Below are 26,453 nucleotides of genomic sequence, written 5' to 3' on the forward strand. Positions count from 1 at the left end.
TTCCTTCCATAGAGAAGAGAAGGACCTAAGAAGCAGTGGGGCATTCAAACACCCACGCTGGCTGTTATATTGAAGCACCCTTCTCTGTCACTTGTGCGATAATTTGGAGAAAGAGACGGAGAGATCAGAGTGTGCGTCTCTCTTTAAGTATTCCCACCCTGTTCAATATCAGAAAAAAACGTATCAGACGAGCTTCAAGAGTTGAAAACTTTACTCGATCAAGAGCTTAAAGGCGTTCATGTTATCCTGATCCACATACGAAAAACATAATGCCTCTCAAAAAATTGAACTGACATTTTAAGGAGTTGTTATCAAGGCAAGTCCTCTGTGACCTGAGATGCCAAGAGACCGCATGCACGTGGTTCTGAAAACTTCCTTCATATATGGCTCCTCTAATTTAAAAGTCTTAAGCTAGGAGATCTAACCAGATGTTGGCCAAATTGGATTCACTGTAGTGTAAAATTCTCAGGAGGCGTACCCACATCTAATCCAGTTTTTTGAAAACTTGGTTTTATGAAAGCCCAATTTTTCAAAAACCTTTTTTTTTTTTTTATGACACATCTGAAACCTGATTTTGGATAACCTAAAGAGGGGCCAGTTTTTTGCTGTTTTTATCAAAACTGAGTTTTCTTCATACACAATTTTGATGGCACCCAAAGATTCAAAAAATCTGATTTTAAGATGTTATCCAAACACCGATCAAACACAAATGCGCATAAAAAGGCTTGTAGCTATTAACAGCGAGAAAGAAGAAGACCTCCTGCTTTGGAATACTAACTGAAGAACGATGAATCATAAACGAGTTCTGTAGATCTGTGGCCACGTCAGAAATGACAAAGCACGAGTTGGCGAATCGCGACAAGTAATGCCTCTCGCACTAAAAACGAAAAAGACCCTGAGAGCCACGTGGGGCTTGTAGCCGTAGAGGGTGGATGAGTCATAATTCATGCCTTCCACTCATATCTTAAGAACTTCCTCAAATTGTTAACTCTTCATGCGAGCAAGTACATAAATACATGTAAAAACATTCAATTTCATACATTTAATTCTAAGAAAAAAGAAAAAACCATGAAAAGAAATTAGATGTGTAAAGTGGGTTGCATGAAGTTATAAAAAATGTACAAAGAATAGAGCAATTTTGGCTAATAAAATTCAATATAGACATAAATTTGTTCTTATCTTTAATTTTTAAATTTATTTTATATCTCCACCTACATGAGTTAGATTTGTAGGAAATTTTTGAAACTTTTTCTAAGCATATTATCGAGAGATTTAATCGACGACTAAGGAAGAATTTCAAAAAATTAATAACAAGATTATGGATGAGGGACTGTCGAAATTTTTTTGAAGTCGTTGGTCAAATATTTTGCCTGATGGTAGTAAGAAAAATGATCACTTGGACTCTTGGAGGCATATGTATATTCTAATCTACGTACATCCCAGTCTAGTGCGTGCAGCCTCTCCCATCTTTTGCCGCCCTAAACCAAACCGAACGAAACGCGTTAATGTCTTCCAACAGCTTTCCCTGCGGGGATCAATAAACGAAACAAACCATCGGATTCATGCACGCGCCCCTTAATTTGACTGCACGAACAAAAGTATAGCACGTCTTGGTTGTTTGATTCATATACGGTACTTTGCAGACGCATTTTAAGTATGGAACGTGTTTGCTTTGAGCACAAAATAACGTGGCGAATCCTATAAACTGGATCGGCAGTGAGCTTCATATTTCCACAGCAAATAAATATACAATCATATGTTCACCTTTCCCTATCTTACACATTTTCTATATCGCTGGATTTAAGATCTTATTGGGCGGCAATGAAACGTAGCTTTACTTGCCGTGAGAAGAACGGAAACATGAAAGGAATGTCATCTTTTCTTTCAATTGTTATACTACTGACGTCGCTGTGCATTGAGGAGGAGGGTATCGTGACCGTCTATTCATTGTCTCCTCTGACGTCAGGTTGGACCTAACCCGACTCCTTTTCCGGTCGTCGCCCTTTGCGAATTATTAATACTTCCCGGCCTTCCCATTTCTTACAGATTTACTTCCAGTTTCCTCATACATATGCCAAACAGGGGCTTGAATTGGAAAACTTCCCCCGTTTATGAGTACTCGGACGAAAATGCAGGGTCTTACTAACCTTTTATTAGACCACCGTACGTCGCTGAGTTCTCGGTTGATGGCTTGTCACAGAAAAGATCAAAAACTAAGACCCTGTTTCTGCGATTAAGACTAAAGCAACAGTCCAAAAATGAAATACGTTGCAGCAAAGAGAGAAATCAGCGGCGGCCTAGCTAACCGTAGCTAGCAGGCTAAAAGCTATTTAATACGATAAGGCCACGTTTTTTAGTCATATGGTGATGATGGAAGTCGTGAAAAATATGGGAGCTGCAGCGGCTAATGGTGATCAACGAGAGCTGCTGTGACCGGGAAACTTGGAGGAGTTGAGAACGCTGGATTATTAATTTACTAACAACGTTCAAAGATGGTGGCTTTACCTTTCGTGCTACAAAACCTTGACGTGGGAAATAATTAAAACTCTTCCTTGGATTGGACACGCTTGGAGCAACAGAGCGGATGAGCAGCTATAAATGCTGAAGCTGCGCCACGGCATCCGCATTACTCCAGTATTCTTTGCTTTCTCCTCTGTCGCGTCCCCTTAGACCACTGTTGCGAGTATTCTTGGCTTTCTCCCTCTGTTGTAATTGTGAGAGAGCTTGCGTTAAGTTTTTGAAGACTTCCCCATTAGCAGAGACCAATGGCTACTCTGAATAGCATTGCGCAGAGTTTGAAGAACAAGAGCATCCTAATCACTGGCTGCACAGGGTTTCTTGCAAAGAGTAATCAGAACAACCTCTTTTTCTCTCCTCTCCCTAAAATATTTATTTATATGCATTAGTAGTTTATGGTAAGGATGGTGTTTATTAATTGATTCATGGGTACGTACGTGCAGTATTTGTGGAGAAGATACTGAGGGTTCAGCCACAGGTGACGCGCTTGTACCTGCTGGTCCGTGCCTCTGATGCCAAATCAGCCAAGCATCGCCTCGACAAGCAGGTAATGTATGCCAAAGAGAAGCATGCGTCGTGAATGCAAGCCAATACTAAAATCAAAGTGCATGCTATAACCGGCTGCCAAGTTGCCCATTTAAACAACATGCAATTCCTTCATAATAAAAATCATAATTTTGTTTTTGTTTCACAGTTTTTACCTACGTAAATTTTCACATTTGAGTATTCAATATTTTCGAAAAGATTAAAAAAAATTGTAATATATCTCATGCAGAAACCCTTTTCAAGAAGGATAAGTCGCGAGCAAATACTTATAAAATTTAGATTTCGCTTGTGCAGGTGATAAGCAAGGAGTTGTTCAGAGTCTTGAAAGACATGCACGGTGATGGGTTCGATTCCTTCCTTTCTGAAAAGATTCGCGCGATCGCCGGTGACATGGCGATGGAGGACCTGGGGATCCAAGAATTTCATCTCAAAGAGGAGATCATGAAGGAAGTCGATATTATTGCCAATGTTGCAGCAACTACCACCTTTGATGAAAGGTACATGCCACAGTACTCGCATGGCGATAGAATATTCAATCCTCTTTTCTAGCTTGGTCGTCATTTGCAAAGAAGTTCGATTCTTCTACAATCTCATGTCCACTTACTAAGAGATTTTGCATTAGGCAACAAGGCGAACAGAAAATTTATATGATTATTCTTATATGGCCTTGTCAAAAACCTATTTGAACTCAATTTAATGGAACAGTCGATTGGATTCTTATTTACCGTTGATCGGACGGTGGAAAGATATATATCTATATATATATAATCCTACGCATTTTCTTTATTCATTAAGTTTTGGTTCGGTGCATAGGTATGACATAGCGTTGGACATTAATGCCCTGGGAGCTGATCGAGTGATGGCCTTTGCCCACCGGTGCCACAAACTGCAGATGTTCCTCCACGTCTCCACAGGTTCCATAAATTTTGGTCCCCTACCTACTCTCTGTTCTGTAGTTCAAGACTGCCATGATCTTTCATATAACTGTCTCCACAAAAATGACCAACATGTTTGGCTCGTCTTAATTTCAGCATATGTTTGTGGATCCAAGTCCGGGGCGATGCTGGAGAAACCGATCCGAATGGGGGAAACACCGAACGGGCAGAATAACCTTGACATTGAAGCAGAGCTGCGGCTAGTGAAGAAGGAACTAAAGGAGCTCCAAGCCAGAGGAGTTGAGAAGACGGAAGAAACTGCTGCTATGAAAGAATTGGGCCTCAAAAGGTTATCTAATCGGTCCCTTACCTATCGCCTGCACAGTCTGACAAGTTCTTTCTTCCTTTAAAGCTATGTATGAGAGTTGGCGATTGACGATCATCCTTTGAGAGCGTTGCTTGTGAACTTACTCCCTCTAATTGGCTTCACTCAGGGCAAGGTCTTTTGGTTGGCCTAATTCGTATGCATTTACAAAAGCCATGGGAGAAATGCTGATCGGTGAGTCCAAAAGAGATATGCCGTTGGTGATCATCCGTCCAACTATAATCGAAGCCACTTTGGCCGATCCTTTCCCTGGTTGGATTGAAGGTTTCAGGTAATTTCCTTGTCTTGGTTCAAGAAAAAAAAAATGAAAGCGAACTTGGTGATCCAAGTACAGAAATAATTTGGCATACCCAACTCGTGATCAACACTCTTAGTTAGTTGTAGAAAGATAACTAAAAATACATACCACAATACATCTACGCAGACAGAGAGAGAGAGAGAGGGATTGAGAGATTCGACAGGGAAAATCAGGTGACATGTGAAGAGCATCAGCTGCTGTAACAGTGATATATGCAGGATAGAACAGAGCACAACTACGTGTTTTTTTATCATTGATTGTTCATGATTTGTTTCCAAAGTATGGTTTTTAGGTTCTCACAACTATTGTCTGATTATCTTTCTTTTTTATTCAGAAGGAAAGAAAAGCGAGGAACAGTTTTAACTGTCCGCAGAACTAACTATTCATAAACATTGTTCGATTTGCAGAACCGCCGGAAGCATAATCATGAGCTATGGCAAGGGCAGGTTGAAATGTTTTCCAGGAAATGTGAACCTCCCGTTGGATGTGGTAATGATCTCTAAGCCTCATTTTCTGTTTTGTATCATGAAGCCATCAAGATGCTTTCAGCATGAACTTGGGTGACTTACTTTTGAATAATGGCTTGAACAGATCCCTGCAGACATGGTGGTGAATGCTATGGTGGTTTCCATGGTGGCACATTCCCGACAATCGGCGTCATTCATCTATCATGTTGGAACGAGCAAACAAAATCCAGTGAGGACATCAATAATAGCAGATTGTGCATACCGCTACTTCTCCAGGAGTCCTTTGAAAGGGAAGGATGGCAAGGCCATTAGTGTCCGCAAACCATTTCTCTACACTAGCATGGACGATTTCAAAAAGTATATGAATTTCTACTATAATATGCCCTTACAGGTAAATCTTGCTCAAATTCAGAAAACTGTTTTCTTTCTTACAGTTAATTTTTATTCTGAAAAAACCTTGCTCATTACTTTGCCCTTGACCACCTTCGAATGATGTTCTTTAAATCCAACCCCAAGCCAAATGGACGAAGTTTCCGCTGGCGTTAATTTTTGCCAGTCGTCCTGTTCAAATTAAGCTCGGCCAGACAGAGGAGTACTCTTGTCATTTCGGCAAATTTCCTAACGAGTATATTTTCAAATTGCATTAGGGATTGAGGCTGGCAAACCTTGCTCTCTTCAATATTTATGGGCGCCTGTATGCGGACCTTACAAGGAAGTACAATTTCATCATGTATTTGGCTGAGTTATACGAACCCTACGTCTTCTTTGATGGAAGGTCTCTCTCTCTCTCTCTCTCTCTCTCTCTCTCTCTCTGTGGATATGTATGTATATATATATACATATATATATATATATATAAGCATATTTCCCAAGTGGCTAATGAGGAGGTAACTAAAATTGCTCTATTTCTTAATGGTGGGCCCTTGTGTTAATCAAAGCCATGTACAAGTGAATTGGCCATCTAAATGGTTGATTTGTTATTTGCAGTTTTGATGACAGCAACGCGGAGGGATTGAGGATGGCCATGAAAGCCGGTGGCGTGGAGGAGGCCGGGTTGTTCGACTTTGATCCGAAATGTATTAACTGGGAAGAATATTGTATGAAGGTGTATTACCCAGGCCTTGTGAGATATGTGATGATGCAGAAGTGAATTGCTGCATAAGGACTCCAAAATACTTTTTAGGAGTCCCATCTTGTACTGCTGGTAATGGGGCAGTCGGCATCTCATCTGAGCATCCGAATGCTTCTGCCAAATTCTTTATTTTTACTATGATTTTGCAGATTCTTTTGAAGAAAAATATATCTTGTGTCCTGTGAGGGCAGATCCTAATCCAGTTTGCCTTTTCACTCCCACCTCTACGGTCAAGTGAGGACAAGAAGGATAGCAGCAGATAAAAAAAATTTGATGTGCCTACACCTTTCAGTCAAAAAACTTTTTACAGAAAAATTTTAGGCTTTCAAATTGCAATGATGACGCCTCTGCGATCTCTCTTGTTCTTTTACATGCTACAGAATACCGTATAAGAATAGCGTTAACACCATCTTTCAAGGCATACAGATAGAAAAAATGGGAAGACTAGGTATAAATCCTTGGCCGGTTTATCTGTCTTGGTGGTGTTGCACATCAGTCACCACTACAACCGCATTTTAGCAACCAGATATCATTGATGGATTCTAATTTCTAATACACAGAAGCAGGGCATTTGCTCCTAACGCAAGTTTCTTCGCCTAATTTGCAACGTGTCCTGAAGTGGGAAACAGTACCCAAAAGAAACGAAAACATTCATTAGAAAATCTTCAAATACAATGAAATTTTGGTATAATTAAAGGTTTCCCCATGCCAAAGAGAAGAAGCTTTCAACGATGCGAAATTTTTTATCCTAAAAACCCTCATATGAACTTATCCATTTGCCATAGAGATCTTTTTACGCTTGTGAAGTTGCGCTTTCACAATATCTTAGTCAATGCATATGATATGTAGCACAGAAATGACACTAAAGCTAAATAAATATTAGTTTAAAATTAACCTAAAACTATTTATATACCTTAAAGAATTTACCAGAATCTACTAATATTTATTAAACAATTAAATCTCATTTTCAAAATGTGTGTCTCAAACAATGAATCAAGTCTTCTATGGTACTATATATGGGCCAGAAAAGTTGGAATTCTTCTGTAAGTTGGTTGAGAACTTTCCGATTCATTATTTGAAATTAAGGTAAATTTCAATCCAATTCCACTACAGCGAATCCAATCTGGCCAACATCAGGTTAGCTATCGTAGCTTAAGACATTTAAATTGGAGGAGGTATAAAGAAGTTTTCTGACCAGGTGCGGTCTCTTGGCATGAGCCCTATATATGCCTGCCTAAGCCCAATTTTTCCATTTATTTTTTGTTTAAGAACAACTACCCGAGTAAGTCTAAATTCACCGATCGAATTTACCAAGGAGGCCACCTTAAGTCCGTAGTTTAGTTTGTATATTTAATATGCCTCCACATGCATTCTAGAAGTCAATATTCTGCTAATTCTAGTTTCTCCATTAATTTCCTCTTTAAGAATCAAACATCGTTCTATCACTGACACCGATGCAGTTCAAGACACTGGAGACAGGGGAAATTGGGGGGGGGGGCCTTCGGGCAGTAGGATGATCCTCTCGCTCACCCGAATAGTGAAACTTGGGCCTCTCAGTTCCACTTGCCAATCCATGACACGTCCTGTTTAATTCCTTCTTTTTTCATATCACAGTCTTCAACGTCAACGCCAAGTTGCAAGTAGACTTCTCTTTTATGCTCATGAGGCTCTCCTATCATCTATTCTTTCTCTCCCTCTAGCTTTCTCCATGGAGGCAAGTTCCTTCTTGTCCTTCTGTCTGGTGCTTCTTTTAGGTAAAGGCAGACGCTCTATCTCCCTTTAGTCCACATTTAGAATGGAGATTGACGGATTTGTAATGGAGGGTATCCATTTCTAACCTTCTTTCTTCACTCCGTTGTGGTGTTCATTTTTTTATAGGCATCAACGCGGCAGGCTTGTCTCAACAGGGCGTCCGGCATCTGCCAATGCGCCTCTTTGTGTTTGGAGACTCCGCCGTCGACACAGGGAACACAGGGAAAACCTCTACCCAAGCGTGGAGACCTCCTTACGGAAGCACTTTCCCCGGAAAACCGTCTGGCAGGTTCTCGGATGGCCGGCTTCTGACTGATTTTATCGGTAACTTATTTTGAGTACTTTCCACATTTCATTTCGTTTTAATGGCAAGCAACGCATCATATGATACAGTTTGCCGGAGCAGTACTTTTTGTAAGAGGTCCCACCAATCTCCACCATCTGATTATGTGGGTTGGTCCCCTGTTGCAATAATTAATGAGTTTACTCCTCTGTCTGCATTAAAAGTGGTCGGTAGGATATTGTCGCCCATTGATTGCTGAGTGAGAAGTTCATCTACTGCCCTGAACGAGGCTTGAAGGCCTCCCTCATTTTTGGTTTGGTTTTCAGCTGCATCGATGACAGCGATTATCCCTCAACTTAAAACATGCGCTTTACCACCCTATGACCAGGGAGCATAGCACGTTCGAAAATTGTTCTACCACTTTATGAGCGACCAGTTGTGCTATAATACTACTTGATAACAGGATATTGTCTACCAGTATGTTATCTTCTTGATTTATTAGTTGGATCAAAAAAAAATAAATTGTTTCTAGCATCAGTTAAAAGGGAGTAGTGCAATTGAGAGGCAAGGCAGCTCACACTTCAAAGGTCTCATGTTCTAATTTTGTGGTTATTATTATGTTTCGGTGTGTTACTTTTGTATGCTGCAAACGCAAATAACAAGTGCGACACCTGAGTTGAAAGACCTTAGGTAATCCTTAAAGGCATAAAGATATAGTTTGAAGGTTTTACAGCCAATGCAGTTAGTTTTCAGAACTAAATATTAAAAACAAAAGGTGCTGGCAGCGGATATCTTAAACCTCGTATCCCCAGTACTAGTGTGTATTGTCTAACTAATTGGACTACAGTTTGGCTTTTCATGTATTAATTTACCAGATTGTACTGGGGCAAATTAACATCCATTGCCATATCCACCGCTCATAGTCACTGGCCATCACATAAGTATGTGAAGGGTATTTTTGTCCTTTAAAAATTCCTCAAATTTCAAAATGTTGCCCTTGCTGAGAAAAGTTATTGTTCTTTAATCGCTTAATCGTGTGTTTAGGGTTCTTGTGGTAGATCGCTTTATCTAAGCGCTAGTGGTCGAGCACCAACAATATTGATTGTGAGCGCTCCCTTAATTTGCAGCGGCCTATCTAGGAATACCGTCTCCTACTCCTTACAAAGCGAGACGTGCCGGTGGCGGTCGGCAGCGATACGGTATGAATTTCGCTTATGCCGGAACAGGTGTGTTCGACACATTTGTTATGCTGCCCAACTTAACAACACAGATCGGTTTCTTTGAGCAACTTATCAATGGAGGCACGTATCGGTCGTCCGACCTGCGATCATCTATGGCGCTCGTCTCGGCTTCCACCAATGACTACACTTTTTATGTGTTGAGAAAAGGGACGGTTGAGGTACCGAATTCTGAACCAGAAGACCTGGGTCTTTTCTCTTGGTGAATTAGTACTATACATCTTTATGAGTTCAATCGAGATCTCAGTATAATTCTTATAATAATAGTTAAACTGTGATCCACTTTCACTTGCGTGGTAGGTATTGAATGAGTTCATAGGGTTGGTGGTGAACGAGACTGCCGTGGACCTGCGGCGCCTGAGTCGACTGGGCGTGGGGAAGATAGCCATCCTGGGTCTCTTCCCATTTGGCTGCTTTCCGGTCGTCAGGCAGCTTCTGGCCTCGGCTCCCTCGACTTGCGATGACCTTTTTAACCGCTATTCCTCTCAACACAACAGCCTGCTGCGCAAAGCCGTTGACGAGATCAATGCCGAGCTTGGCCGTCCATCGCACGTCGTTGTGCTTGATACCTACAGTGCTGCAAATTTCATAATACATCATCACGATGAGTTGGGTACGATTGCAAAACTTTGCTTTATTTGATCAGGTGTCGAGCACTTGAATTTCGAAACTCACAGAATAGGAAAACTAGTGGCCTGATTTCCTTTTGGTTGAGCATCCCAACGTTCTAAGACCTACTGCACAATGTAATGACCTCATTCCACTTTCAGGACCAAGGTTTAACGATCCACTGGAGCCATGTTGCGTGGGCCTGAGCGCCGGCAGCGAATGCGGGAGCGTCGACGCTCAAGGGAAGCCACTGTACAGGGTGTGTAGGAGCTCAGGCTCCGCCTTCTTCTGGGACAATGTGCACCCAACACAGGCTGGATGGACTGCTTTGGTCCGCTACTTCCTCCCAACTCTTGATCGCTTCTTCTCTTAATGAGGAGCTAGGCCGCCGGCGCCGGGTGTGGTGGTCTAAACTGGAAGCCGTCTAAACCCAAAGCAATAAAAGCCCGTCACTCATGACTTTGTTTTAATTGTGCGCTGCAACTTTTCATCATTAATCTAGCTGCTGGAAAGTGAGGCCGATATTTGACTCGTCTCCACTCGTGAAAATGCTATTTCTGATGGTTAAATAGCTAGCTAGCTTTAACCAAAAAACATGGACTGTTTGATTTTTGAATGTGTCTAGTATGCCTTGACTGATAAATGGCCGGTTGCTGGCTTGAGTGACATGGGCATGCATAAATTCTTTGCATAAACAGGCACACGCTTAAACTCTTCATGGGAAACTAAGTTTGGATGAGAATACTATATTAGTTGATAGTTTGTTAAACTCAGTAAGCATGCATGCACCGAGGCAGTCCTGAACTAAAGGAGGTTCCAGCTAACTTGGTGATAAAGGCATATATGCCATGTTTCTAAAATAATATTAATCATCAATTGGTCTCACCAAACCATTTATGTAATTTGTCTGCGTTAGGCGCATAAAATATTAGAGTCAATGCTAGTAAGATATGATTGGCAGGTGGCTTCGAACACTGCTTGTACAACCTCTTCCCCTGTTCCATCCGCGTGGTGGCAGAGCAGGAGGGTCTCAACGGGCTCTTGAATTCGGATCATGCAACATTAATTTTCAACTGAAAATCACTCAATTTTATGTGTTCTAGAGTCACTGATTATAAAATGTGCCAAATGTGTGGATCAAAAGTCCAGCACGTATCTTATACAGGACCCAATAGAAAATTCTATCGAAGCTAAAAGTTTAGAAAAATAAAATAAAATAAAGGTAGTTCTTGGGATTTTTTTCCAGGGATTCAAACATTCCACGGTCCAATATAAAGCATCGGAAATCCAGGAGGGCGCCGTGAATTGATGGTACCGACGGTCCTCCGATAAGCTGGTGCCCACCTCGCATCGTATTAAGCTGCTTGGTTTATGAAACAAATGTTACTATTGCCTCAAAAAGTATGATAGGTTTATGAAACAATTCAAAAAGTGTACTATGAATTTTCTACAATGTTTGAGATGGATGCATAAAAATGTTACTGTGACTGTCACCAAACAACCCCTTGGGGTTTATAACAGTTTCGGACCCACGGTTCCTGTTCTGTTCTGTTGGACAAGTAATGGTAAATACTACAAGCTTAACCAGGACGAACATGTCTCTCACCTTGTGAAAATTAGTATCCCCACAGTGCTCAAAAAAAAAGCTCCAAATAATACTAGCAAGCCAACTCAAAAGATCCGATCGAGTACACAGCTAGTAAGGGGCATGAGCGTCACCTCCTCCACTAAGTTTCGTCATGTAGCTAGGATGGAAGATTAGATCTAAATATTGCTGGGACAACCCAGCGAACACATAATTAAGTATCAGCCCCCTTTATTTTTGTTCGCAATTGAATTACATACGTAAGAGATGGATATGACAGAAATTTAAACTCCATAAAATCACAGAATTTTGGCCACACACTAGTAAATTACATGGTCAATAAACCATAAAAACATTCTTACATCAGTTCATTAATCAGCAGAAACTTTTTAATTTTTAAAGTTTTTTAATATGGTTCAAACGTTGATCCTTGTAAGAGTAACCCGTTTAATCAATCAAAAAAGCTGGCCTAAACATCACCAGTTTTTAGGATGGTGTGCACCTGATTTTCTTGAAAATTTTGCAATATTACCGAATTAACTATAGTCACAAAAGTTGTAAAATCCTTTTAAAAAAAAATTGAACCATAGTTGATCGAATTGAATTGCTTTCCAGTCACTGATCATAGACCTCAAGGCCCGACCTGCTTGGATATTGGATGCACATAAAACGTTCTCTAGAATTCAAATTAGAAGTAAGTATTTTGAACTACTTCAGTATTTTGAACTACTTCATTTCTCTTCCCCATTTTAGATACCAGTTCAAGAACCCTGGACGTTTTACAGTACCCTGATTCTGCACCACCACAACGCCAGGGGACAACCAAAAATTGTTCCTTAGTTAGAAAGCTTATTACAACCACAAATTAAATTAAATTGTCTACTTTAAACTAGTTTTGACAATGAATCCTGCTTCAATATCGCATTCTTGATTTTGAAAAAAGCAGGACATTTGTTCTATACGCTACCGTGATTTTCGGTGATTGAGATGATCATGTTCTTGCTTCACACACCCAGTATAATATATAATCGAAGCTCTTTGTCCCATTATCGTGATTCTTAGCATTCTGCTGTTTGGACCGCGCCGCTCTAACTAAGTTTGGGCCAGGCTGTGCCATCTCGCACCAATTAACTCGAGTATAGAAGACCCTTCCAACTTTTTTTTTTTTTTTTTTTTGGCTTGGGCAGAAGCTTTCTTCCAATCCAACCCACCAATGAAAGCAAGCATTTAAGTTTTGGACGAACGTTTTGACAATAATAAAATGAGGCCTCCCAGTACCTTCCAGAAGTCAATATTCCTCTAATTCCAGTTCCTCCATTAATTTCCTCTCCAAGAGTCAAGTTCAATAGTGAAAGAAGTCTCCGTTCCACTTGCTAACCCATGACCTGTCATATTTAATTTCTTCTTTTTTGGTGTCACTGTCTTCAACGTCAACGCCAAGTTGCAGATAGACTTTTCTTTTAAGCTCATGAGGCTCTCCTACTATCTATTCTCTCTCTCCCTCTAGCTTTCTCCATGGAGGCAAGTTCCTTCTTGTGCTTCTGTCTGGTACTTCTCTTAGGTAAAAGCGGACGCTCTATCTCCCTTTAGTCCACATTAAAAAGATGGAGATTGGGTATGCATTTTTAACCTTCTTTCTTCACTCACTTCGTTGTGGTGTTCGTTTTTCCTAGGCATCAACGCGGCAGGCTTATCTGATCAGGGCGTCCAGCATCTGCCAAAGCGCCTCTTTGTGTTTGGTGACTCGGCCGTCGACACGGGGAACACAGGGAAAAACTCTGTCCAAGCGTGGAGGCCTCCATACGGAAGCACTTTCCCCGGAAAACCGTCCGGCAGGTTCTCAGATGGCCGGCTTCTGACTGATTTTATCGGTAACTTACTTTAAGTACTTTCCTCATTTCATCTTATTTCAATCGCAAGCAATCAATGCATCCTATGATAGCCAGTAGTTTTTGTAAGAGATCCACCAATCTCCACCATCCGATTCTGTCCGTTGGTTCCTGTTCCAGTAGTTAATGAGTTTACTCCTCTGTCTGCATTAAAAATGGTTAGTAATTAAGATCAACACCCACATGGAATGTAGGAATTGCTCTAAAAATTAATGAGTGCAGCGGTTGGATATTGTCAACCAGCGCGTTATCATCTTGATTTATTTAGTTGGTCAAGAAAAAACAAAGTGGTTACATCAAAAATAGCTTACCCTAACTAAATATTTTAAAAAAAAAAAAAAAAAGGTTCTAGCAACGGATATCGTATCACCAGTACTAGTGCGTATTGTCTAGCAAGTTAGATTACACATTTAGCTTTTTTGTGTATTGACCAGATTGTACTGTTTATAACAGGGCAAATTAACATCCTTTGCCCTGTCCGCCACCACATGACTATATATGTGAAGGGTATCCTGTTCTTCAAAATTCTCCCTGCTTTCCATTTTTGCCCTTGCTGAGAGTGGTCATTCCTTTTTTCTCATGAAAGATATTTTAGTCATTTCAAACTTTAGTAGGTTGCTCCTGTGTTTGGGGTTCTTGTGTGCTTGTGGCTGTGGTCGCCAGACAACACAAGGAGGTGAAATCGATGGCAATCCTTTGTTCTGAATTCTAAAAATATAGGTGCCTGAGCCTGAGGTCCACTCCATTGTGAGCACCAAAAATACTGATTGCGAACGTTCCCTTAATTTGCAGCGGCCTATCTAGGAATGCCGTCTCCTACTCTTTACAAAGCGAGACGTGTCGGTGGCGATCGGCAGCGATACGGTATGAATTTCGCTTATTCCGGAACTGGTGTTTTCGACACGGTTGTTATGCTGCCCAACTTAACAACACAGATCGGTTTCTTTGAGCAACTTATCAATGGAGGCACGTATCGGTGGTCCGACCTGAGATCATCCATGGCACTCGTCTCAGCTTCGACCAATGACTACAGTTTTTATTTGTTGAGAAAAGGGACACTAGAGGTACTGATCGAATTCTCAACTAAAATGCTCAGGCCTTTTCTCTTCGTTACTAATTTCCTTAATATGTTCATGAGTTCAATCGAGATTTCAGTACAGTTCTTATAATAGTTAAAATGTGATCCACTTTAACTTGTGTGGTAGGGGTTGAATGAGTTCACAGGGTTGGTGGTGAACCAGACTGCCGTGGACCTGCGGCGCCTGAGTCGATTGGGCGTGGGGAAGATAGCCATCCTGGGTCTCTTCCCATTTGGCTGCTTTCCAGTCATAAGGCAGCTGCTGGCCTCGGCCCCCTCGTCTTGCGATGACCTCTTTAACCGCTATTCCTCTCAACACAACAGCCTGCTGCGCAAAGCCGTTGACGACATCAATGCCGAGCTTGGCCGTCCATCGCACGTCGTTATGCTTGATACCTACAGTGCTGCAGATTCCATAATGCGCCATCACAATGGGTTGGGTACGATTCCAAAACTTTGCTGTCCAGTACTTGAGTTTCGAAACTCACAAAATAGGGCGACTAATGGCAAGAACGTTCAAAGATCTACTGCATAATGTAAACCTCATTCACTTTCAGGACCAAGGTTTAATGATCCGTTGAAGCCATGTTGCATGGGGCTGAACTCCAGCACCGCCTGCGGGAGCGTCGATGTTCAAGGAAAGCCACTGTACACGGTGTGCCGGAGCCCAGCGTCTGCCTTCTTCTGGGACCTTGCTCACCTAACACAGGCTGGTTCTTCTGCCATGTTCCGCTACTTCCTCCCAACTCTTCAACAGTTTTTTTGAAGCCGCCGGGTACGGTGCCAATCGAAACCGTCTATATAAATACGAAATGGCTCATTTGACCTTGTGGATTAAGTTTTCAAGACTTTCGGCCTGTTGAAAGTCAGGATTTTGTAAAACTTGTTTGGACTCTTGACTTTGTGTACGTTGTGATTGTGTGCTAGAACACTTCATACATTAACCTTGCAGCTGGAAAATAAGCCCGACTCGCTCGTCATTTGACTCGTGTCTACATGAATAATGAAAATACTTATTTGTGATGGTTAAATAGGTTTAACCAAATAGCATGGATAAATTCCACGGTCCAATATGAAGCAGCGGAACGGAGCGGACCTTGTCGTGCGGAGGTTAAGAAGCCCATAGAGATCGAGGACGGAGGATGACCCCAAGTCCCAGTATCCGTTTCGGTCGGCGTTTAACGGGTTTCGCCGGCCACTCCTGGAACCTTTTCGGACACTACAAATGTCTCCCTGTCACTTGCTTGAATCGGAACAGTCCAATAGGTTCCAGACTACCAAGTCCCAATGGATTAATTTAGACTCGCAGTACAAGTTATCCTGAGTACTAGTTGTGGTACGTGAGATCCTATCGGAATTCGGAGCTTACACAGACAGGAGGCGTTGAAGAGAAGGTAGGAGGGAGGGGACTACTTTGGACCAGGCGTCCTTGGTTGGGTGTCCCAGAAGAAGGTGGAGACAGGGTGCGAGCACAGTTCGTACAGCTTGTTCCACTCTTGATCCACGCTACCACAGCTAACGGTCGAGTTCGCTCCCCTGCAGCACCGCCGTCTTCGAGTTTGGATCCTGAAGAAAACCCCAAAATCAAAGTGACCACTATTAATGTGCAGTTGTTAAATTTGTATAATCTACATATCAGAAAGACGGATCGAGAAAGCAGGGGAAGGGGGAAAGGATCCGGACCTTGTAGCGCGGAGGTGAAGGGAGCATAGAGGTCGAGGATGGCAATGGCGGATGGGTGGCTGAAGGTCGCGTTGATGGCGTCGACGGCCTTCTGCAATAGGCTATTGTGATAGACGGGCAACATCGCAGCGAGCGTATGGTGTGTTGGCCGTTCTTAGGGGGATGCAGCCCACCGGCGGCAGCCCCATCACCGCCACCTTTGGCACCCCCAACCCCAGGATTCTTTTCAGGTTTGCCGCCGTCTGGTTGACCACCGACCCCACCAAGTTTTTTACACACTGTCATGGCGCTCATCATTCACAGAAAGAAATGATCAATTACCAAAGTGTTGTACAAGTGAAGTTCCTAATTGAATAAGGTCCGCGTAATTGAGCGATCAAATTAAATCACCATCATTTTCCAAAGGAAACAACTACATAATTTCAATGTTTTTTTTTCAAATTTTGAAGAAAATGAAAACAGTAATTTTCATGGACATGGCATTGAGGACTTTGATTCCAACACAATCACAAGAAGACTCGATTCGAGTGCACGGTGATTGTGAATAGAAACCTCCGGTTTGCCGTTTCTAGTAAAGTAGGTTTCATAATCGTTCCCGGCACCCGACACTAGTGCGATGGAGGAGTTGAGATCTGATCAGCTGTTCATACAAATCGATCTGTGTGGTCATGTTGGGCAAGGGAACAAGCGTGTCAAAGACGCCGGTTACTCCATAAGCAAAATTCATACCGAAGCGTTTCCGCATCCCGGCCACCAGATGTCTCGTCCGGCAAGTAATAGGAGTCGGAATGCCCATGTATGCGGCTGCAAGGAAAAAGATAAAACTGTTTGTGGTGAAACAGATGGAAAGGAAAGGAAACCATAGCTAGTTTTGTCGAATACTTGATTTTAACTACCAACGAAGTCGGTGAGGACACGGCCGTCGGAAAACCTGCCGGAAGGCTTTCCCGGGAAGGTCATGCCGTAGGGATCCTTCCAAGAAGGAGACGTGGGTATGTTTCTATTTCCCGTATCGACATAAGAGTCTCCAAACACAAAGAGCACCTTGTGCTTGTGGCGATGGTGCCTGTCCTGCTGCTCGTACCCTTCAGATTTACTACCTGAACTTCCAAGAGATTAAATTAATAGATTTGAAAAGACACGAAACTACAAATGAATGCCTTCTAATTCATGTTGTCATCATTTTTCGTGGGCTTTTATGAAGAGAACTGAACAAGGGAGAGTAGCTTTACCTAATAACAGAAGCACCATGAATAGGCAAAAGAAGAGCTTTAAACCCATTTTGAGAGAGAGAGGGTGGGGGAGAGGGACGATCATGCATGCAATTCTAGTGCTTTAGATGCTGGTATATGTAATTAGACAAGTGCGATGCAGAAATAAAGGAAAACTATGCTGCAATGTTGGACTATTCGGGCTTTAATTTGGTTAATTTTCTAAACTGTTCATCTTCTTTTCTTGTTAGCGTTGGAGTTGGGCGGGAAAACTTCGGACATTAAAAGGAAAATAATCGTTTTTGAGTGGCTCTTCATGCCATGTATGTAAATGTGTATGACAATAACATCGATCAATGTATTGGACAGCTTGACTCCGGTTTACTCGTCAATCATTTTGTGTCCATTCATAGCCGGTGGAAAAGGTCTACTGATGAGAAGCGCCCATGCATGACCTTAAGATTCTTTAGGAATCCTTTCGCAGTTTGAGACATTTTGTGTGTTTTATGAATTTGACTCAATATGACAATAGACTCAAGAAACAATAGCTTTATTCTTTTATGAACCTCAATCTTTGAGGTGGATTCATAATGCTCCGACTGCCAAACACCCATTTAGCTAACTAAAGTCCAGCGCGTATAAGGTAGGACTCGATCACCTCTATCATAATTGTGTCAGTTTTCAACATTCATAATGCCCTTTTATTAGTTGTTTTAAAAAATTAAGAGCTGATCGAAACCAACTTCTGGACGTGGTTTTGTGCCTTAAAATAGTATTATGCATATGAGAATCAGAGAAACATTTCTGCAACGCTTTGTATCTGTATAAAAAAGATTCTCAGAATAGTCGTATATCGATGATTTTTGAGAAAGTTTAAAGAGCTTAATATCTTTGTACCATGCCATCAAATATCTTCATTCTTAGCTTTCTTTTGTGGTCTATGTGAAATATAGTCGGCTAAGAAAAGAGTTAAATCTGTTAAACCAAACGCTTGAGTTAGTTTTGAACTTAAGAACAAGTCATAACAATCTCACCATCTAGTCATAACAATTTCACCATCCTTGAAGTGACGGCCTTACATAAATCTTTTTGTTCATTATCGGATCGCTAGACTAGTAAAGGTCTACCGATACATGGTGAACCCTCGATGTCCATCACTATTTTAAGGATATTCTTTCATGCGTTATGTTTTCTAATCCAAGTCTAAGGTGCATGCTTAGGGTAGAACTGGACAGCCTTAAGGGTCATAGTATGTAGATATGTTAAGTGTTCAATTTCTGTGTGTTACTCTGTTGAATCGTAAATGATAGGATGATGATACTGTAGTTGACAGATGTATCATATTTGGCTCAGGTTCCAACACAATTCAAAACGCCGATGGCAAAGGAAATGGAAAAGCCTTTGTGACTTTGAGAGGTGGGTTGTTAATCTTCTGGTCAGGCGAGTCGGGCACTGGGCCAGCCCATATGTTGGCCCACCTACTATGGCTGGGCAGGCCCAATTAAGCCTCAGTCGGCTCATTTATTTCCAAACTCAGCCAGGATCGGGTACTTTGTGTTTAGTACACAACAAATTTAGTTTGGTTTATTTTCGGACCAGGTTACCATAACCCAGGTCCGCAGGGCTGACAACCCGTTCAAGGCCTAAAATTAAAATCCTATATTAATCTTCCTACCAAGCTAGAGCAGTGCAATATAAATCAAAGAAGATCATTCATATTAATTTAGTCTTTTTTTTTTTGTAAATCAAATTTGGAGTAGTTTAAAGTGGTAAATAAAAAGTAAAATTGTATTACATAGTTCATACACTATATGTAATAACAAAATTTAAATCAAACTCTCACATTATAGTCTAGCCGGCCTGCGTGATACTGTAAAGGGACGAGCCAAGCCCAATAAATGACAGTCCATGGGTCGAACCGTAGACCTGAGCCCGATCTTTGGTTGCCTTACGGAAATGCGGATTAGATGGTTCAGTCTGTGGGCATAGAGTCGAGATGTATTAGGAGATGAGTTTCAGGTGAAGGGAAAGTTGGAGTGAAGAAGGAGAATATTAAGAAAGGTTGGACTGCTCAAGTTTTTCTGCAGTTGTTCAGTGAATGGGAAACATGTACAAGAGGGAACATATGTTTAGATGCCTGCCTTGCAAATTGGAGAAGAGACCTTAAATCTGTTGTTATCTAGAAGGACCACTTTAGATGCTGCTCTTGCCCTTGTAAAAGGGAAAGCTGCTTCTAGAAGGACAGGCCCTTTCCCCCCGTTGGCCAGATATTTGGGCCTTACTAGGGGCTGTATAGTTGTTCTTTGTTTTGTACATATGCTATTCGTTTGAATTAAAGGGAGGTGGGGGGCCATCAGCCCCTGCAGATTCCCATTCTAAGAATGGAACATTGTTTATTTGCATGGGTTTAAGAACCAGCACTGCCAAATAGTTTTTACACAGATGGTTTCTTTGGAGCAGTAAACTGCCGTGATCTGCCGGCCGTACCCCAGTTTTTCCGGTCAAAGATTTAACTGGAAAGGCGAAAGAGGCGGGTTTTCTACTGGCGCACTTTTACTAGTATGGAAGAAAGAAGGGTGTGACAACTGAAAAAGAACGTTCGCTGTGAGTATATGTATGTAAGAAGCCAAAAGCTAGTCTTCCCAGAACACTCCTTAAGTTCTATCAATTGTGAAACTCGCCAAACATTCAAACACTACTTAACCCACCCGAGACAGGTGCAAATAGTATTCCCTCTCAAGTTAAGCTTTTTAACCACATTTTATCAAGAAGTTTTTTTTTTCTTTTTGAAATCATTTTTTCTTTTGCCTGTTCTAATTTCCCACTTATTTTCTCTTCGTAAGCAAACCGGAGATTAATAAAAGATAAAAGCTTAAACTGAGAATGTGAAGAGGCAAAAGTTTGTCGAGTAAGCGAGAGGTTCATCCCACCACCAGAAACTAAGCTTGAAGGCCCTCTCATTGCCCTTACCTCCGTGGCCCTGAACTGCATCGATGTCAGCAATAGCAACGATGCACCCTTCAACTTGAATGTCGCACCCTTCCACCATAAGAAGTAGGAATAAACTCGATGGAGAAAAAAAAGACAAAAAACTTCTTTTTGGTTTTCCATCAGTCCTCTTTCCCCATAGTTTTCATGTTTGAAGAAAACTCCAATTTATGGAGATGACTGAAAGTTGAAAGATGGAATCCGTAGGGTAAAAGCATAAATAAATTTATTAAATTGCAGAGTTTGAGAGCACTATGCACTTATTGCATTTATTAATGAAATTGCTCGAGAAAGATGGCAGAGTGAAATCTATTGTGCTTATTGGACACTCTCTCAGCTGATCACAAAATGGAAACTCATTAGGACAGGAGGGCATGGAGAGTAGGCATGAGAGATGGGACCACTGTGGTCCAGCCGTCTTGGGTTGGGTGCACTTCGTCCCAGAAGAAGGTGGACACTGGTGTCGAGCACAGCTCGTACAGCTTATTCCCCTGCTGGTCCACGTTACCGCATGTAAAGCTCGAGTTCACTCCCCTGCAGCACGGCTTCAATGGGTCTTTGAATTTGGAACCTGAAGATGGAAAAGACACGCAACCCCAAAATCAAATCCCCCATTAATGCTCACTTGTTAAGTTGTAGAATCAAGAGAATCAGAAGGCAAAAGACTGCGGACCTTGCAGTACGGAGTTGAAGGAGCCATAGAGATCGAGGATGGCGATCTTGGATGGTGGGCTGAGGGTTGCATTGATGGAACCGACGGCCTTCCGCAGCAGCTCGTTGTGGTAGGCGACGGCCATGTTGGATTGCGCATCGCAGCTCTTGTAGGACGTCGCCCTCGTTCTCGTCGGCAGGCAGCCCAACGGCTGCATCCCCATCATCGCCACCTTCTGCACCCCCAACCCCAGGATCCGTTTCACGTTCGCCGCCGTCTGGTTCACCACCGCCTCCACGAAGGTCGTCAAACCCTGCCATAGTCGATCCGTTAAGCGAGCGTTAGACCACATCTCGCGAACCAGAACTTAGGTGGCCGCAATGCAAGGTGTCTGAAAGATACCAACCGCGAAACTCCCATTGTTCTTCGTTAAGTAAGCGCTGTAATCGTTGCCGGCAACCGACACGAGGGCGATGGAGGACTTGAGATCGGTCTCATCGTACACGCCCGTTTTGATGAGTTTCTCGAAAAAATCGATCTGTGTGGTCATGTTTGGCAACGCAACGAGCGTGTTGAAGACGCCGGTTCCTCCATACGCAAAATTCATGCCGAACTGTTTTCGCTTTCCGGCAACTTCCCTTACCCTGTAGGTAACAGGATTCGGGATACCCATATACGCAGCTGGATGAAAATTGAACATTTTTTAGGACAGTTGAACAAAATTCTAGTAAACAAATTTGATGACTTTTCCTTTGAAACTTTTTCCATCTGAACCAAGATCTTTCTTTTCTCAAGAAGACGCAGAAAGAGATACCGATCCTACATCGGAGGAATCCAACCGAATCAAATCAGAAAAATAAGGAACGACATACAATTCAGCTGAATCACTGAATCGGGAAAATCACCGAATGGCAGACAGCATTCTCCCTTTTGATTTAGTTCCCAAGGGTTGTTTTATCGCCCGCCAAATTAAGGTATGTAACTTGTCATGGAAGCTTATGGTCATGAATAAATCCACAGTGACATGAGATTGGTTTTCTGTCTAAATCGCATTAATCATGTCCGGTTATGATTATGTATAAGCCAACTGTATTCCATACGAGAGGGTGAGTTGAGTGCACCACTGTGCACGCAATATATATGCAGCCATAAAATAAAAAATAAGTGAAAGTAAGTTTTTTTTTTTTTTAGAAACTTTTTAAAAGGAAATGTCTTTTTCGTACTTTTATAAAGAAAATATTTTTTTATAACCAGGGTTGGGCATTTTTTGGTTAGAACGGCGGTGCATATAAGCAGTACGCCTCTTAAGAAAACAAAGCTCAAATCGTCGAAGAGGCCAAAATTTTATATTTCTGTGGACCTTAACCTGGGGTCCATGTAACCCCCTTCCTCCCTCACAACTCACAGGAGGAAAAAAAAAAAAAAAGGAAAGGAAATAGCTATAGTCTATATTAGATGTAAACATCATTGGCTTAAGTATCATTAGTTACACAAGTGCACACGACATGAGTTTCCAAAAGCTCAGAATTCTCAAAACAGGTCCAAAGATTAAGTGATACAAAGCAACTGACTGCATGGAAAAAAAATGCAAAGATACTGAAGTAGGCAAGTTTTTGTTCAATGCAGGTAAAACTATTAGATGTTTTCATGATGGTGCATCACATGCACCGTGTCAAACATAATATACTGTATTGACAAATATAACAAGTGACTCACAAGTTATTACATGCAAATACAAAAGATCTCACATCTATTTTCTGGTTAAAAACTTTCTTTGCCAAGCAAGGAAAAAAGCCAACTTCATTATGATTCGCTCACATATTTTAGCATATCATGTTATCACCTCTCACATAATGCCGGAGTTGACAAAGACCTCAGGGAGATTAAAATTTCCAGTGAGATCGAGAGAGAGAGACGCATGTCGAACAAAAAAACATATTCAAGATGTCGCGTCCTTGAGATAAACGACAATTTGACACGTGAAAAGACGACAAAACTTGATTTTTCTTACGAATATTTAATTTCTTAGCCATTCATTTAGCATCTTAATTTGTTGTCGATTCACAAACTCAAACTCAGCGGGTACCAGAGCTATTATTGCATGGACACCGACAGAGCGACCCAGCCAGCTACTGCCTCATATGCTTTCGTCGTGGGTAAGCCCCAAAACTTTTTATGCCCCCACCAAGCTTTTGGAACCACTCAGACTCGTCCCAATGGAGGACACGCATTCAACAATGGTGAAACCATTACTACCTTGGCCCTGAATCTGATCACCAAGGATGTCTCTCTGGTGATTCAGTTTGAAGAGTACTAATTGATGCATGGTTTGGGATTTGAACTCCAGACCTTCTTCGACCTTGAAGACTCTCTGAGTCCATCGACCAAACCAATTATGGATTACATCTCAAAGCATTTTCTACCACGTCTGTTAAGTAAACGAAAAATAGCCTGAAACTTGATGCTTCTTGTACTTATGTGCGCTTTTTTGCTTTGCAATCCCTTTTTTCTTAAACCCCGAAATCACCATGTCCAAATGTTGTGCTGAGCGTTCAATTATCACTTAGCTAGTTGGGAAGGGAAAACAGAAAAGAAGAGTGCGAAGGGAAGGGAAGGTAATTTACCGACGAAGTCCGTGAAGACGCGGCCATCGGAAAACCTGCCGGAAGGTTTTCCAGGGAAGGTGATGCCGTATGGGTCCTTCCAAGACTTAGACAGCGACTGATTTATATTTCCCGTGTCCACATAAGAGTCTCCAAAGACAAAGAGCACCTTCTGGGAGTAGCCGAGGCGGTGACGGTGGTGGTGGTGGTGGTGATGGTGGTGGTGGCGGTGGTGGCGGCTGTCGTTCTCCTCATACCCATCTGATTTGCTGCCTGAAAATCCAAGGAAATCAATATATCAACAAAAAGAAAAAAGAATAATGTACATGCGTATCTTCCCATCTTCATTTTCCATGGGCTTCTGGGAGTAGTACTGAACAAGGGGCGACGCCAACTTTACCTAACAGAAGCACCACGAATAGGCAAAGGAAGAATTTTGCACCCATTTTTGACACGCAGAGAGAGAGAGAGAGGAGAGGGGGTTGGAGGAGGAATGTGCAAATATCCTTGTGCGTGGTGCCTGTATATATAATAACATGTATTCATGTAAAATATATCAATAAAAAATGCTATTGATTCTTGGACCAAAAATTTTTCACATTACAATAGATTGTCAACGGTCAACAAACAGCTTCTCTGCGGAGCAGGTGATATCTTGGGGAGGCACATTATAAATGGCCCTCACGTCTCCGGGCTGCCAAGAGTAATATAGAAGAAAAACTTAATAGTTCTTACAAAATTGGTTCTCCCAAACTGAAATTAGATATACACCCAACCTCCAATTTCAATGAATCTCCAAATTCAGATGTTAAACACCTAGCTGGCCATGGTGAAAAGGTTCTTCTTTTTGAACCTTTTGATGAAATGTTGGTCCCCATACTGTGACCTATCTTACAGAATTGTTCCTACTTTTCTGGTCTCTGGAAAAAGTTCTTTTGTTATTAGACATCGGAAAGCATCTTTAAGCAGCCATTCAACGGTGGGTTCCGTGTCCTATTAAAAGAAGAAAAGTTCAAGGGGTTTGCAAGCCCTTGTAAAAGCATCAACCCAACTACGTTTTCAGGATCACTCTCAAATCAAGGGCTGCGCACGACAGTAATAAGTTAACAATTTTACATAGTTGCCCAATTATACAGTCAACGCCCGACCATGAGCAATTTGAAATCAATCTAAACAGAAAAGAGAAACGATAACTTTTTTACGGCGCCCTTAAGTCACGTAAAGGATTTTGTGAATGACTCCATGAAAATGTCCACTGGCTCTCTCAATGGTCGACCAAAGTTTGTGATGACCGCAGTTTCTTCAAATAATTGAAGCCATGTATGTATGTGGATTTCTCTTATTGATTTTTATTACCCTTTGAAATCCGTGATTCTTTTTTTTTTTAATCATTTTTCGGTGTCTCTTTTTCTCCTCAGGCCTTCTTGATCACACTTGTTGATCTTTTCCCGGTTGAACAGGTCACAGTTTTGCTAGCGATATTATTTTGAAAAGGTAGATGGTCAAATTTGAAATGCTGCGCTTTTAAATGCTGACTTAGATAAGGTCTGAGAAAAGTAAGCAAAGCTTTTTTTTTATTTTTTTGATAGGAACGCTTATCTTTTGTGAGTTCTTCACTTTTCATAAGTACATTAGCAAAGCTTTGGCTTGTCTTTAATCAAAGCACTCGCAAAGCGAGTGACATGTCACCTTTCAAGCGCTTATCTTTACCTTCCACTTATCACAATGACATTCACTGGGCTGACACCCCTCTTTGTTTTTTAATCGTGGAGAACTACGTGTGCTAGTTGAGGGTGGGGGAAGCTTCGGCCTGTTTATCTTGATAGGACCCCCATAAGAAATAAGAGCTGTGGAGAAGTTTCATATAGATTTTGAAGCCAAAGGGAATTTTTATCAAAAGATGTGTATCACTGCAACCTTGGTATGCCCTTTGCATCCTCGATCACTTTTTACTTCTCTTCTGGCTGCTCCTGGTACTGTTATTTTCTAACCCTTCTACTTATAACTGCAACCTTGGCAATCAACTCGGTGCTTTGTCGTTTCGGTCAGAAATAGACAAACCACCAACCTAACTTTTGCCAATGCATTGCTCCTTGCTGACCATTTTGGCAGCAAAATAATGGAAATTTGCAGGGAGAGACAGAGGTTCTTGCAGAAAACTCTTTGGAAAGGATATGCACAGTTAATTACTAAAGCTGTTACGGCAGAAGAAGAAGCACTACAAGAATATTTACTAACTGCAGAGGGGGCGGTAGGTGCTACTTTGCAGTTGCAGGAACTTGAGAAAATAAAGCCGCAAGGAAATTTGTACGTCTGATATATGTGTCTCTAAAGCTGCAGATCTTACAATCTAATCACATGCCGCGTAGTCAAGCGTGTCCCCACCAAAGAAAGCAATGTTGCAGGACCAGCGAAGAAAACTTCATAAGCACTAATGCTGCCGCACAGCACTGTACAAATCATTGTCTCTTAGCGTTTTTATCGGTCAGGTTTTTCTTTAACGTGACAATCAATTAAGCTTTCATCTTCTCTCGCTCTCTCATACGCATCCACCTAAGGCGATGTTGCACCCAATCCCTCCTCAGTGTGGATATTTATGTGATAAACACAAGGTCGCTCTTCAGATTATATTGCTTGGCATGAAAACTTCTCAATCTTTAAT

The 26,453-nt window shown here is 41.7% G+C and overlaps 5 protein-coding genes across 5 annotated transcripts; 3 read left to right on the top strand and 2 right to left on the bottom strand.

The window, feature by feature from the left end:
• The first annotated feature begins 2,645 nt into the window (after positions 1–2,645).
• On the top strand, positions 2,646–6,452 carry LOC116267424 (fatty acyl-CoA reductase 3-like). The gene is made up of 10 exons (XM_031649130.2): positions 2,646–2,847; positions 2,961–3,064; positions 3,358–3,560; positions 3,877–3,977; positions 4,095–4,287; positions 4,433–4,594; positions 5,029–5,110; positions 5,213–5,479; positions 5,736–5,863; positions 6,076–6,452. The coding sequence occupies exons 1-10, from the start codon at positions 2,766–2,768 to the stop codon at positions 6,236–6,238; spliced, it is 1,485 nt and encodes a 494-aa protein (XP_031504990.1). The 5' UTR covers positions 2,646–2,765; the 3' UTR covers positions 6,239–6,452.
• A 1,267-nt stretch (positions 6,453–7,719) lies between these two features.
• Positions 7,720–10,641, top strand: LOC116245235 (GDSL esterase/lipase At5g03610-like). The gene is made up of 5 exons (XM_031616896.2): positions 7,720–7,974; positions 8,099–8,296; positions 9,383–9,654; positions 9,794–10,106; positions 10,264–10,641. The coding sequence occupies exons 1-5, from the start codon at positions 7,929–7,931 to the stop codon at positions 10,473–10,475; spliced, it is 1,041 nt and encodes a 346-aa protein (XP_031472756.1). The 5' UTR covers positions 7,720–7,928; the 3' UTR covers positions 10,476–10,641.
• Positions 10,642–13,178: 2,537 nt separating this feature from the next.
• LOC116268222 (GDSL esterase/lipase At3g09930-like) lies at positions 13,179–15,653 on the top strand. The gene is made up of 5 exons (XM_031649970.2): positions 13,179–13,248; positions 13,361–13,558; positions 14,369–14,640; positions 14,782–15,094; positions 15,212–15,653. The coding sequence occupies exons 1-5, from the start codon at positions 13,203–13,205 to the stop codon at positions 15,418–15,420; spliced, it is 1,038 nt and encodes a 345-aa protein (XP_031505830.1). The 5' UTR covers positions 13,179–13,202; the 3' UTR covers positions 15,421–15,653.
• Positions 15,654–15,775: 122 nt separating this feature from the next.
• LOC116257994 (uncharacterized) lies at positions 15,776–20,597 on the bottom strand. Its single transcript, XM_031635074.2, has 5 exons — positions 20,519–20,597; positions 17,234–17,437; positions 17,067–17,141; positions 16,338–16,615; positions 15,776–16,220 (listed from the first exon to the last, which is right to left on the bottom strand). The coding sequence occupies exons 1-5, from the start codon at positions 20,595–20,597 to the stop codon at positions 16,170–16,172; spliced, it is 687 nt and encodes a 228-aa protein (XP_031490934.1). The 3' UTR covers positions 15,776–16,169.
• A 148-nt stretch (positions 20,598–20,745) lies between these two features.
• On the bottom strand, positions 20,746–24,330 carry LOC116247967 (GDSL esterase/lipase At5g03610-like). Its single transcript, XM_031620465.1, has 5 exons — positions 24,192–24,330; positions 23,813–24,064; positions 21,595–21,869; positions 21,210–21,501; positions 20,746–21,107 (listed from the first exon to the last, which is right to left on the bottom strand). Exons 1-5 carry the CDS (start codon positions 24,235–24,237, stop codon positions 20,896–20,898), a joined length of 1,077 nt encoding a protein of 358 aa, XP_031476325.1. The 5' UTR covers positions 24,238–24,330; the 3' UTR covers positions 20,746–20,895.
• Between the last annotated feature and the right edge of the window lie 2,123 nt (positions 24,331–26,453).

The sequence above is a fragment of the Nymphaea colorata genome, chromosome 1 (assembly GCF_008831285.2).
Source record: "Nymphaea colorata isolate Beijing-Zhang1983 chromosome 1, ASM883128v2, whole genome shotgun sequence".
NCBI classification, from domain to species: domain Eukaryota; kingdom Viridiplantae; phylum Streptophyta; class Magnoliopsida; order Nymphaeales; family Nymphaeaceae; genus Nymphaea; species Nymphaea colorata.

Coding starts and splice junctions, on each gene's coding strand:
- LOC116267424 (XM_031649130.2), top strand. CDS start 2,766: ATGGCTACTCTGAATAGCATTGCGCAGAGTTTGAAGAACAAGAGCATC. Junction 3,561..3,876: donor ACTACCACCTTTGATGAAAG/GTACATGCCACA, acceptor TTCGGTGCATAG/GTATGACATAGCGTTGGACA. Junction 5,480..5,735: donor ACTATAATATGCCCTTACAG/GTAAATCTTGCT, acceptor AAATTGCATTAG/GGATTGAGGCTGGCAAACCT.
- LOC116245235 (XM_031616896.2), top strand. CDS start 7,929: ATGGAGGCAAGTTCCTTCTTGTCCTTCTGTCTGGTGCTTCTTTTAG. Junction 7,975..8,098: donor CTGTCTGGTGCTTCTTTTAG/GTAAAGGCAGAC, acceptor ATTTTTTTATAG/GCATCAACGCGGCAGGCTTG. Junction 8,297..9,382: donor GCTTCTGACTGATTTTATCG/GTAACTTATTTT, acceptor CTTAATTTGCAG/CGGCCTATCTAGGAATACCG.
- LOC116268222 (XM_031649970.2), top strand. CDS start 13,203: ATGGAGGCAAGTTCCTTCTTGTGCTTCTGTCTGGTACTTCTCTTAG. Junction 13,249..13,360: donor CTGTCTGGTACTTCTCTTAG/GTAAAAGCGGAC, acceptor CGTTTTTCCTAG/GCATCAACGCGGCAGGCTTA. Junction 14,641..14,781: donor TGAGAAAAGGGACACTAGAG/GTACTGATCGAA, acceptor CTTGTGTGGTAG/GGGTTGAATGAGTTCACAGG.
- LOC116257994 (XM_031635074.2), bottom strand. CDS start 20,597: ATGGTGGAAGGGTGCGACATTCAAGTTGAAGGGTGCATCGTTGCTATT. Junction 17,142..17,233: donor TGTCCTCACCGACTTCGTTG/GTAGTTAAAATC, acceptor TTTTCCTTGCAG/CCGCATACATGGGCATTCCG. Junction 16,221..16,337: donor CTTCACCTCCGCGCTACAAG/GTCCGGATCCTT, acceptor GGTTTTCTTCAG/GATCCAAACTCGAAGACGGC.
- LOC116247967 (XM_031620465.1), bottom strand. CDS start 24,237: ATGGGTGCAAAATTCTTCCTTTGCCTATTCGTGGTGCTTCTGTTAG. Junction 21,502..21,594: donor AGAACAATGGGAGTTTCGCG/GTTGGTATCTTT, acceptor CGACTATGGCAG/GGTTTGACGACCTTCGTGGA. Junction 21,108..21,209: donor CTTCAACTCCGTACTGCAAG/GTCCGCAGTCTT, acceptor TTCCATCTTCAG/GTTCCAAATTCAAAGACCCA.